General features: G+C 43.8%; 1 protein-coding gene across 7 annotated transcripts in view; it reads left to right on the top strand.

Moving 5' to 3' along the window:
* Positions 1-12,946, top strand: part of B4GALT4 (beta-1,4-galactosyltransferase 4) — a 94,065-nt gene that overhangs the window by 77,598 nt on the left and 3,521 nt on the right. For all 7 annotated transcript variants that reach the window (XM_040422915.1, XM_040422914.1, XM_040422913.1 and 4 more), the window contains exon 6: positions 7,927-8,031. In XM_040422915.1, coding sequence (XP_040278849.1) covers positions 7,927-8,031 — 105 coding nt within the window. The remainder of the gene's footprint in view (positions 1-7,926; positions 8,032-12,946) is intronic.

Raw genomic sequence — 12,946 nt, 5'->3', positions numbered from 1 at the left:
TGGTTTTTATATGGTCAGTTTTTATGGCACTTCCCTGTAGTTCCTTTTGCCCTCTTACCGGCTTGCCGCCTGTTGTTTTTCCCTCATCCTGGCTCTCTGCACTTCCCTCCGTACTCTGGGAGGTCTTGCGGCCATTTTCTCTTCCCCCCCCTCCTTCTCCTTACCTTCTTCTCCCTGGTCCCGGCCTTCGCGCGCTTTCTAGTCTCGCGAGGTGCGGGATTTCGGCTGCAGTCTTATCTTAGTCTCTCCGGCGCCGAGATCTCGCGATTTTGGGCGAGATTTGCGGACGTCATCTTCCCTGACGCTCCGCTCATTGGCCCTTACACTGGGGAGGTGTAGGCTTGTTTTAGCCACTCCCCCTCTAGTCCGTTGTTCCCTCAGTGCCTCCGGCGTTTCTCCTGTGCTTCACTACTGTGTTTTTTGCTCTCTCACATCGGCGTTTACTGTTGGGGTGACTAACTCCCTCAGTATTACTGTTCATTATGTCTACTGTTCCTGCCTCCCCAGCTGTTTCTACTCAGGATAGACACTCAGGTCAGGTACCTCCCCCCACTCCTCACAGAGTTAATGAGTCCTCTGCCCCTGTGGCTCAGGCTTCTGGCCTGCAGCAATCTATATCTGATGCTATAGTCGCTGCAATGGGGACCATGTCAGCTTCTCTGACTCAATCAATCTCACAAGCTCTCATGGCTCACCCTGTTTCTACTATGCCCCCTCCTGCCTCCAGAACACTCATGAATGATGGCTCTGTTCCATCAATTGACTGCGCGAATAAGTCGCGTAAAAGAGCTAACCCGCGCCCGGCAGAAAGGGCACGATTATGGAAAACCGCCCGGGCTCTTCCGGATCCGGTTTCTGATTCAGACGCAGAGTCTGTTGAGGAGGCTTTTGAAAATTGGTCCAATCATTCAGGGGATGATTTAAATGATATTGCGGTTGACCCTGCATTTGAAGGCCCGTCTCTGGCAACGGGTGTTATAGCTGATCCCACGTCAGACGTCAAAGACGCAGTTATTGATCCTATGGGGGACCCCCTTTTTAACCCGGACCAGTTGCATCACCCACGGTCCTCCGAGTGGCTTCCCGCCACCCATGTGACCCAGTATTTAGAAGCTAGAATCCGCACGCCTCTATCCAAAGAGGCCCGCAGCAAGCTTCGGGCTGAATGCCCTCGCCCCCTTATCCCTAACAGGATTTGTGAAACACCTAGCGTTGACCCGAAGGTGGTCCAATTCCTGGCCAAGTCTGGGTTTAACCCACGTAAGGGGCTTGACTCTGCCTTAAAGGCATGTCAAGATAAGCTTCTGGATGTCACTGGCCCTCTCGCCAAAATTCTTGATTTAGCAGAGTCTGCTAGAATGGCCGGCACGCAGGTAGATCCTGACGACCTTAGTGGCTGGGCACAGAGAGCCATTTGTTTGATAGGCAACGTGAATACTTCCATTGCCATTGAGAGAAGGAAAGCTATTTTAATGAAAATTGAACCCAAGCTAGCCAATTTGTCCCTATCTGAATCAGGTAAAGAAGCTCAGGGCCTTCTTTTCGGGGATCCTTTCATTAAGGAGCTCGGCAAATATGTAGGAGCCTTTACGGCTCTGGATAAGGCGCAAAGCTCAATGCGCCGTGTTTTCCAGCCTCGTTTTTCCTCCAGGGCCGGCAGTCTCAGGGGCCGACTGTCCGGCCGCTCCAATTTCCAGTCCAGAGGCACAGGCAGAGGCTCCTTTAATTATCGTCAGTCCCTTCAGGACTCCAAATACCAGCCAACCTTCTTCCCGTCACGAGGAGGTTTTTCCCGCTCCAGAGGTTTCCGAGGCGCTCCAGGATCCAGACGCCCATATGGTAAGTCATCGCTGTATGTCATATCCCATTTCTCATCAGGTTGGGGGAAGACTCCGTCTCTTTTCCCATGCGTGGTCAAGGATAACCTCAGATCAGTGGGTCCTATCCACGGTTCAGGGGTTCATCATCGAGTTGGTGTCCACCCCAAGGAATCTCCCTCACATTCAGAATTTCCCTTGCTCAAACCTAACCCAGTCCCTCTTGGATGCGGAGCTTGCATCTCTTTTCCAGAAACAGGCAATAGAATTATCTCCCGACCCTCTTTCAGGAATACTAAGCAATATCTTCCTGGTCCAGAAAAAGGGTGGCCAATTTCGTCCAGTCATAAACCTCAAGCACTTGAATGTCTTCGTTCGGTACAGACATTTCAAGATGGAGGGCATCCATCTGTTGAGGGATATGCTTCAACCAGGAGACTGGTTCGTAAAATTAGACCTGAAGGATGCATATCTCACAGTCCCGGTGGCCCCAACATCCCGCAGCCTTCTTCAATTTCTTTGGAAAGACCAAGTCTGGCGCTTTACTTGCCTCCCGTTTGGCCTATCCTCCGCACCATGGTGCTTTACAAAACTCATGAAACCAGTAGTGGCCTGGCTCAGAGGCAGGGGGATTCGTCTGATCATTTATTTGGACGACATCCTGATTATGGCCCAGAGTCCTCTCCTTCTGCTTGGTCACCTGAGGTTGACCAAGAACCTTCTTCAAGACTTAGGATTTATTCTCAATCTGGAGAAGTCTTGCCTCATTCCGGCCACGTCCATAGAGTTTCTAGGGTTTACCATAGATTCTGGGAGGCTAACGCTCAGCTTGCCTGCAGTCAAAGTCAAGGCGATCCGCAAAGAGATTCGTCATTCTCTCGCCCTCCCACAGGTCTCCCTTCGTCAGTTAGCTCGTCTGATAGGTCTTCTTTCTTCATCCATCCAGGCGATCTTCCCAGCTCCTCTCCACTATCGAGCTCTTCAGAGGCTCAAGATCGCTCACCTCAGAGCGGGGGCCTCATACTCAGACACTCTGGTTTTAGATTCGGAAACCAGAGACGAGTTAGTGTGGTGGATCCACAATTTAGCAGTGTGGAACGGCCGTGCTATTTTTGGCCCACGTCCAGACCTGGTCATCGAATCAGACGCCAGTCTCTTGGGCTGGGGAGCCCATTGTCAGGGGATATCCACGGGAGGAGCATGGTCCCCGGACGAACTACATTTACATATCAATGCTCTCGAGCTCCTAGCGGGATCCTTTGCGATCCGCAGCTTTGCACAGGACTCGGTTCGAGCATGTATTCGTTTACGGATGGACAATATTTCGGCTGTCCGTTATGTGAACTGCCTGGGTGGGACACGTTCCAGGGTTCTATGTTCTCTAGCCAAAGACTTTTGGGAATTTTGCCTTTCCAGGGGAATATCGGTTGTGGCCGAGTACCTTCCAGGACTCCACAACACTTTGGCCGACTGGAGTTCTCGCTGTCTTTCAGATTCCAGCGACTGGAAGTTGGATTCGACGGTTTTCCAAGATATTCTATATCTTTGGGGCCCGTTATCCATCGATTTATTCGCGTCCCGTTTGAACGCTCAACTCCCCAGATTCTTCAGTTGGCGTCCGGACCCGGAGGCAGAAGCGGTGGATGCCTTCCTCCAGCCCTGGGGGGATTCTCTTCTCTACGCCTTCCCTCCGTTCGCACTCATCCCACGGGTGCTTGCTCACGTTTGTCACCAACAGGCTCAGTTGGTCTTGATAGTTCCATATTGGAGGACCCAGTCTTGGTTTCCCCAGTTATTGAACCTTTTGTCAGAGGAGCCTCGGATCTTACCGTCTTTTCCTCGGCTTCTCCTCGATCCGTACGGTCGTCCTCACCCTCTACTTCTAGACGGATCGCTTCTTCTTCTCGCTTGTCGGATCTCAGGGGTTCCTGGGATTCCTCAAGTTTTTCGGCAGCGACTAGGCAGCTGTTGGAATCTGCATGGGCTCCGGGCACTAGACGAGCCTATCATGCCTCATGGGACGTCTGGTGTCGTTGGTGCGATCCACGGGACTTGGATCCCGTACAGGCTCCTGTAACGGAGATTCTTCAATTCCTCACTTCACTTTTTGAGACAGGGAAGGTTTTCCGTACTCTCAACGTGTACCGTTCTGCCATCTCTTCCAGGCATGCCGGTTTTGACGGTTTTCCCGCCGGCCAACATCCTTTAGTGTGCAGACTGTTGCGCGGTTGCCGGTTAGCTCGGCCTCCCAGGCCTCGTTTTACTTCCACCTGGGATGTTGCTACAGTTCTCAGGTTTCTGGAATCTTGGCCTTCCAATTCCTTGTTGTCTCTTCGTCAACTTTCGGCAAAATTAGTAACCCTTTTTTGCTTGATTTCGTGCAAACGGGTCTCGGACGTCCGAGCTCTAGATCTGGACGCACGCTATTTTACTCCGGACGGGGTTCTGTTCAATATTTCTAGACGTACAAAAACGGGTATTAAGTCTGTTTCTTATCCATCTTTTCCTTCATCTCTGCAGTTATGTCCGGTGGCTTGCTTGCGGGAGTATGAGGCTCGCACTCTGCCTTTCCGCGATGGAAATGCTCCTCAGCTGTTCATTTCCTTCCGTCGCCCCTTTTCTCCGGTTACCAGTGTCACTCTGTCCCGTTGGGTTAAGTGGATCTTGTCCCTTTCGGGTATTGACACATCCATTTTTACCGCGCATTCGGTGCGCGGGGCAGCGGCTACATCTATGTCCATAGCTGGTGCTCGATTGGAGGATGTTTTAAGGCTGGCGGATTGGTCCCGGGTCTCTACCTTTAGAGAGTTCTATTTTAGACCTGTTCCGCATGCTTTTTCTTCGGTGATTGCTCAGCTTTAAACTAGCAAATATGAGCCTCCGTGTCTTGATATAAAATTCAGGATTTTCCTAATTTATGACGTAAAGTCATGATTTTATGAAAGACACGGAGGCGAGTATTTCCCACCCGTTAATTCTTTTACCCATCCCACGGATTTATAGTATTTTAACTATCGCTTGTTTTATCTTGACGTATTTCTGTATTGTTTATTTATTTTTTCTTTTATTTATTGATCCGTGTTTAAGTTCTCGGATCCGGATACTGATACTGATTACTATATTACCATGATTTCTCATTTTCCCTCCAGGTTGATTGCCTTCTGTCAGATGTCTCCAGGTTGTTCGCCTTTGACCAACGGTTCCAGGTGCTCACCTCCCTGCAGTTTGGTTTGGTTTCTTTCCTCAGTCAACGTTCCGGCTGTTGTTGATGGTTCCAGGTTCCAAGTTCTCGACAGTTGAAGTCCACAAAGAAAGAGGAAGTGTCTGTCCAGTGATGCGCCTTATATAGGGGCTATGGGGGGTGGAGTTGTTACCATGGTTACTCTGATGATTTTTTCTTCAGTTGTCTTTGCTGCTATATTCTCAGTAAAGAAAGAGTTAAGCAAATACTCGCCTCCGTGTCTTTCATAAAATCATGACTTTACGTCATAAATTAGGAAAATCCTGAATTGTCTATGCTGTGTAGATACGAGGTGTGCAGCACCTGAAACTACGGATACTGGACACCTGTGCTAGCATTTCTCCTGCGGTGTTGCTATCGGTGTGTGAAGAGTGGGAGAAGAGGGTTGCATTGACAATCCAACACAATGGGCAGCACATTGAACACATTTTATAAGTGGTCAGAAACTTGTAAATAACTCATGAAAGAATAAAGTTACGTTAAAACCAAGCACACCATTGTTTTTCTTGTGAAATTCCCAATAAGTTTGATGTGTCACATGACCCTCTTCCTATTGAAAAAACAAAAGTTGGATTCAAAATGGCCGCAATGGTCACCACCCATCTTGAAAAGTTTCCCCCCTCACATATACTAATGTGCCACAAACAGGAAGTTAATATCACCAACCATTCCCATTTTATTAAGGTGTATCCATATAAATGGCCCACCCTGTATATACTATAATACTGCTCCTATGTACAAGAATATAACTACTATAATACTGCTCCTATGTACAAGAATATAACTACTATAATACTGCTCCTATGTACAAGAATATAACTACTATAATACTGCTCCTATGTACGAAAATATAACTACTATAATACTGCTCCTATGTACAAGAATATAACTACTATAATACTGCTCCTATGTACAGGAATATAACTACTATAATACTGGCTCCTATGTACAGGAATATAACTACTATAATACTGCTCCTATGTACAAGAATATAACTACTATAATACTGCCTCCTATGTACAAGAATATAACTACTATTATACTGCTCCTATGTACAAGAACATAACTACTATACTACTGCTCTTATGTACAAGACTATAACTACTATAATACTGCCTCCTATATACAAGAATATAACTACTATAATTCTGCTCCTATATACAAGAATATAACTACTATAATACTGCTCCTATGTACAAGGTTATAACTACTATAATACTGCTCCTATGTACAAGAATATAACTACAATAATACTGCTCCTATGTACAAGAATATAACTACTATAATACTGCTCCTATGTACAGGAATATAACTACTATAATACTCCTCCTATGTACAAGAATATAACTACTATAATACTGCCTCCTATATACAAGAATATAACTACTATAATTCTGCTCCTATGTACAAGAATATAACTACTATACTACTGCTCTTATGTACAAGACTATAACTACTATAATACTGCCTCCTATGTACAAGAATATAACTACTATAATTCTGCTCCTATATACAAGAATATAACTACTATAATACTGCTCCTATGTACAAGGTTATAACTACTATAATACTGCTCCTATGTACAAGAATATAACTACAATAATACTGCTCCTATGTACAAGAATATAACTACTATAATACTGCTCCTGTGTACAAGAATATAACTACTCTAATACTTCCTCCTATGTACAAGGATATAACTACTATAATACTGCTCCTATGTACAAGAATATAACTACTATAATACTGCCTCCTATGTACAAGAATATAACTACTATAATACTGCCTCCTATGTACAAGAATATAACTACTATAATACTGCTCCTATGTACAAGAATATAACTACTATAATACTGCTTCCTATGTACAAGAATATAACTACTATAATACTGCTCCTATGTACAAGAATATAACTACTATAATACTGCTTCCTATGTACAAGAATATAACTACTATAATACAGCTCCTATGTACAGGAATATAACTACTATAATACTGCCTCCTATGTACAAGAATATAACTACTATAATACTGCTCCTATGTACAAGAATATAATTACTATAATACTGCCTCCTATGTACAGGAATATAACTACTATAATACTGCTTCCTATGTACAAGAATATAACTACTATAATACTGCTTCCTATGTACAAGAATATAACTACTATAATACAGCTCCTATGTACAAGAATATAACTACTATAATACTGCTCCTATGTACAAGAATATAACTACTATAATACTGCCTCCTATGTACAAGAATATAACTACTATAATACTGCTCCTATGTACAAGAATATAACTACTATAATACTGCTCCTATGTACAAGAATATAACTACTATAATACTGCTCCTATGTACAAGAATATAACTACTATAATACTGCCCCTATGTACAAGAATATAACTACTATAATACTGCCCCTTTGTACAAGAATATAACTACTATAATACTGCCTCCTATGTACAGGAATATAACTACTATAATACTGCTCCTATGTACAGGAATATAACTACTATAATACTGCTCCTATGTACAAGAATATAACTACTATAACACTGCTCCTATGTACAAGAATATAACTACTATATTACTGCCTTCTATGTACAAGAATATAACTACTATAATACTCCTCCTATGTACAAGAATATAACTACTATAATACTGCCTCCTGTGTACAAGAATATAACTACTATAATACTGCCTCCTATGTACAAGAATATAACTACTATAATACTGCTCCTATGTACAATAATATAACTACTATAATACTGCTCCTATGTACAAGAATATAACTACTATAATACTACCCTAGTTTACATTTTCTTGGGGGTACATTGGCTCTTACATCTTTTATTCTTACAGGGTAGAATTTGAAAAGATGGCGGTTGTTCGGCCTCCTCCAGAAATTGCCAGATACACAATGATTTTTCACACCAGAGATGCAGGCAATGAGATCAACAAGGAAAGGTGAGTTTGTGGCCTTTTATAATACGCAGTATCCTTTATCTTCTATATAGTGGTATGGACCATGCTGGTATAACCCGGGTATTTCCTGTATAATTATATATGTACAGCTGGTATAAGTTATACATCTTCTTGTATACAGTGATATGGACCATGCTGGTATAACCCGGGCATCTCCTGTATATAATTATATATGTACAGCTGGTATAAGTTATACATCTCCTTGCATATAGTGATATGGACCATGCTGGTATAACCCGGGTATTTCCTGTATAATTATATATGTACAGCTGGTATAACCTGGGCAGATAGACTTGTAGAGTGATATTTCAGCTTAGTTCCCTCTCCTCAGTTATATAACATGTGGCTGTATAAGCCCGGGGTCTGGTTGTCAGATTTCTCGCTCGGACACATGTGCGGAGTCTCCTGGTATTTCCTGAGCTAAGAGCAGGAATTTCTTCACATGGAGAAGAGTCCGTTATGTAAGGAGATGGCGCAGATCCTGGAGACGACCACGTGATTATGAGAGAACACCAGTTGTGGCGGAGTAGATACCAGTCACTGATGGTTATATGGCACCAGGGGATGTGCCATGCCTCATACGAGTGTATGACCACTGGGTGCTATGTATATAGATGACACCTCCTGAGGGCTATTTCTCCTGTCTGTCTCCTCCGGACTCTCACCGCCATCCACTTCCTGATGTAGAAGATGATGCACAATACTAGTCCATGCTTTTATCACAGCCCAGGTGGACTACTGCAACACCCTTGCCTGACACCCACCCAAAACAGCCAGCCTGCAGTCTTCCGCCATGTCTGCCGTACATGTTAATCCGCTCTTCTTACTCTGATGCCAGTCCTGACCCACACGTTATTGTCTTACCTGATACCATCCCATGTGTCCCCATGGTGCTATATATGACCAGTCCTCCTCCATTCTAGCCATCATTTTCTTCATGTCTCTCACTATCAGGACTGGCATTATATTGGAAAGTGCCCCTTTCCCCCATATGCTGTGCTGTCAGGCACGGTTTGGTATGTTAAAGGGGTTTTCCGGGTTCAGAGCTGAACCCAGACATCCCTCCATTTTCACCCCGGCAGCCCCACCAAGATAAGCATCTGAGCAGTTCATGCCCCGATGCTCTCCTTTGCCCTGCGCTAAATCGCGCAGGGCAAAGGCATTTTCAGGAGTTCCGGTGACGAACCGGGCTCTCCATGGGGCTGCCAGGAAGCCCGGTGACGTCACCGGAACTGATGAGCGGGCTTTAGTGCTGCCCTAGCCAGTAAAACGGCTAGGGCAGCGCTAAAGCACGCCCATCAGAGCCGGTGACGTGACTGAACACACTGCCGGGAGGAAGCTTCCGCCCGGCAGTGTGTTATTGTAAACAAAAGAGCCCTTGCCCTGCGCTAGATCACGCATTAGATGCTCCGAGCCTCAGGGGGACTGCCTTGGTGAAAATATGGGTATGTCCAGGTTCAGCTCTGAACCCAGACAACTCCTTTAATTGTATGGCGGTATTATTTCAACAATGAATAGCACTTTGTTTGATTTAGCGGCTCACCTCCTTATTTGCTGTGGATAAGGCGCTCTGGCTTTTTGACTCGCCTTCTGTCAAACCAGGATAATTAAATTATAGCTATAGACAGGCACACTTCATTTGGGGTAACCCAGAGATGTCTAATTTATGTCATTCACATATACACTGCGTGCAGAATTATTAGGCAAATGAGTATTTTGACCACATCATCCTCTTTATGCATGTTGTCTTACTCCAAGCTGTATAGGCTCGAAAGCCTACTACCAATTAAGCATATTAGGTGATGTGCATCTCTGTAATGAGAAGGGGTGTGGTCTAATGACATCAACACCCTATATCAGGTGTGCATAATTATTAGGCAACTTCCTTTCCTTTGGCAAAATGGGTCAAAAGAAGGACTTGACAGGCTCAGAAAAGTCAAAAATAGTGAGATATCTTGCAGAGGGATGCAGCACTCTTAAAATTGCAAAGCTTCTGAAGCGTGATCATCGAACAATCAAGCATTTCATTCAAAATAGTCAACAGGGTCGCAAGAAGCGTGTGGAAAAACCAAGGCGCAAAATAACTGCCCATGAACTGAGAAAAGTCAAGCGTGCAGCTGCCAAGATGCCACTTGCCACCAGTTTGGCCATATTTCAGAGCTGCAACATCACTGGAGTGCCCAAAAGCACAAGGTGTGCAATACTCAGAGACATGGCCAAGGTAAGAAAGGCTGAAAGACGACCACCACTGAACAAGACACACAAGCTGAAACGTCAAGACTGGGCCAAGAAATATCTCAAGACTGATTTTTCTAAGGTTTTATGGACTGATGAAATGAGAGTGAGTCTTGATGGGCCAGATGGATGGGCCCGTGGCTGGATTGGTAAAGGGCAGAGAGCTCCAGTCCGACTCAGACGCCAGCAAGGTGGAGGTGGAGTACTGGTTTGGGCTGGTATCATCAAAGATGAGCTTGTGGGGCCTTTTCGGGTTGAGGATGGAGTCAAGCTCAACTCTCAGTCCTACTGCCAGTTTCTGGAAGACACCTTCTTCAAGCAGTGGTACAGGAAGAAGTCTGCATCCTTCAAGAAAAACATGATTTTCATGCAGGACAATGCTCCATCACACGCGTCCAAGTACTCCACAGCGTGGCTGGCAAGAAAGGGTATAAAAGAAGAAAATCTAATGACATGGCCTCCTTGTTCACCTGATCTGAACCCCATTGAGAACCTGTGGTCCATCATCAAATGTGAGATTTACAAGGAGGGAAAACAGTACACCTCTCTGAACAGTGTCTAGGAGGCTGTGGTTGCTGCTGCACGCAATGTTGATGGTGAACAGATCAAAACACTAACAGAATCCATGGATGGCAGGCTTTTGAGTGTCCTTGCTAAAAAAAAGGTGGCTATATTGGTCACTGTTTTGTTTTTGAATGTCAGAAATGTATATTTGTGAATGTTGAGATGTTATATTGGTTTCACTGGTAAAAATAAATTATTGAAATGGGTATATATTTGTTTTTTGTTAAGTTGCCTAATAATTATGCACAGTAATAGTCACCTGCACACACAGATATCCCCCTAAAATAGCTAAAACTAAAAACAAACTAAAAACTACTTCCAAAAATATTCAGCTTTGATATTAATGAGTTTTTTGGGTTCATTGAGAACATGGTTGTTGTTCAATAATAAAATTAATCCTCAAAAAATACAACTTGCCTAATAATTCTGCACTCCCTGTACACTTAATGATCAAAACAAATGTTCGGATAAGAATATCAGAAATATAAAAAAAATATATATAAAAAAAATTCAACCCCAGCGTTAGAATATACTGAAATGTATGTGGTGAACCAAAAATTTGTCTTCACCCCCTACAGAGCAAACGGTGAGGGACAAATATATTCACTCTTGCTTGCCAAAAAAAAGATGTACAGTACAGACCAAAAGTTTGGACACACCTTCTCATTCAAAGAGTTTTCTTTATTTTCATGACTATGAAGGCATCAAAACTATGAATTAACACATGTGGAATTATATACATAACAAACAAGTGTGAAACATCTGAAAATATGTCATATTCCAGGTTCTTCAAAGTAGCCACATTTTGCTTTGATTACTGCTTTGCACACTCTTGGCATTCTCTTGATGAGCTTCAAGAAGTAGTCCCCTGAAATGGTTTTCACTTCACAGGTGTGCCCTGTCAGGTTTAATAAGTGGGATTTCTTGCCTTATAAATGGGGTTGGGACCATCAGTGGCGTTGAGGAGAATTCAGGTGGATACACAGCTGATAGTCCTACTGAATAGACTGTTAGAATTTGTATTATGGCAAGAAAAAAGCAGCTAAGTAAAGAAAAACGAGTGGCCATCATTACTTTAAGAAATGAAGGTCAGTCAGCCGAAAAATTGGGAAAACTTTGAAAGAAAGGGCTATTTGACCATGAAGGAGAGTGATGGGGTGCTGCGCCAGATGACCTGGGCTCCACAGTCACCGGACCTGAACCCGATCGAGATGGTTTGGGGTGAGCTGGACCGCAGAGTGAAGGCAAAAGGGCCAACAAGTGCTAAGCATCTCTGGGAACTCCTTCAAGACTGTTGGAAGACCATTTCAGGGGACTACCTCTTGAAGCTCATTAAGAGAATGCCAAGAGTGTGCAAAGCAGTAATCAAAGCAAAAGGTGGCTACTTTGAAGAACCTAGAATATGACATATTTTCAGTTGTTTCACACTTGTCTGTTATGTATATAATTCCACATGTGTTAATTCATAGTTTTGATGCCTTCATAGTCATGAAAATAAAGAAAACTCTGAATGAGAAGGTGTCCAAACTTTTGGTCTGTACTGTATATGCATATAATAAAATGAGACAGGCGAACAGTCCCAGTGGACACTTAGTATAGATGTATAGTTCGTTTACATTCACAGTGCGCTCATTAATATTATGTCCAATATAGACCAGCAGACCGTTCCAATAGATACTTTGTATCAGTTTGTAATTAGATGACTCCTTTGTATTCACAGTTTGCTGGTCTTGTGACCTCTTGTTTATTGTATAAGACACAGTTTACTCAATGATATTTGAGAATCTCTACTATCTGTTTGAAGGTAACAAAATGTTGTTCCCGTGGCATCCCACGTGGTAGCTTACAGTGTCTTTCGCTCTCTCCAGCATGGGTAATCGTACCTATATTGCAGCGAGTGAATCCTGGCGTCCCACGTGGTAGCTTACAGCGCTCCCCTCAGGTAGAATTGGCAGTCATTTACAGAGTCTAGAACCCACTTACTCATATATGGAAAATCCATCTCTTTGAAATATGGAGCGCTCCACACATAATATGAGAACTACGGTGAGAGTCCGGGCAGTTAAGGCATAACGCGTTTTTACCAGGTGAGACTCTG

The sequence above is a fragment of the Bufo bufo genome, chromosome 3 (genome assembly GCF_905171765.1).
Source record: "Bufo bufo chromosome 3, aBufBuf1.1, whole genome shotgun sequence".
NCBI lineage: Eukaryota > Metazoa > Chordata > Amphibia > Anura > Bufonidae > Bufo > Bufo bufo.
The sequence above is the reverse complement of the archived record's forward strand: the minus strand, read 5'-3'. Positions and strand labels throughout refer to the sequence as shown.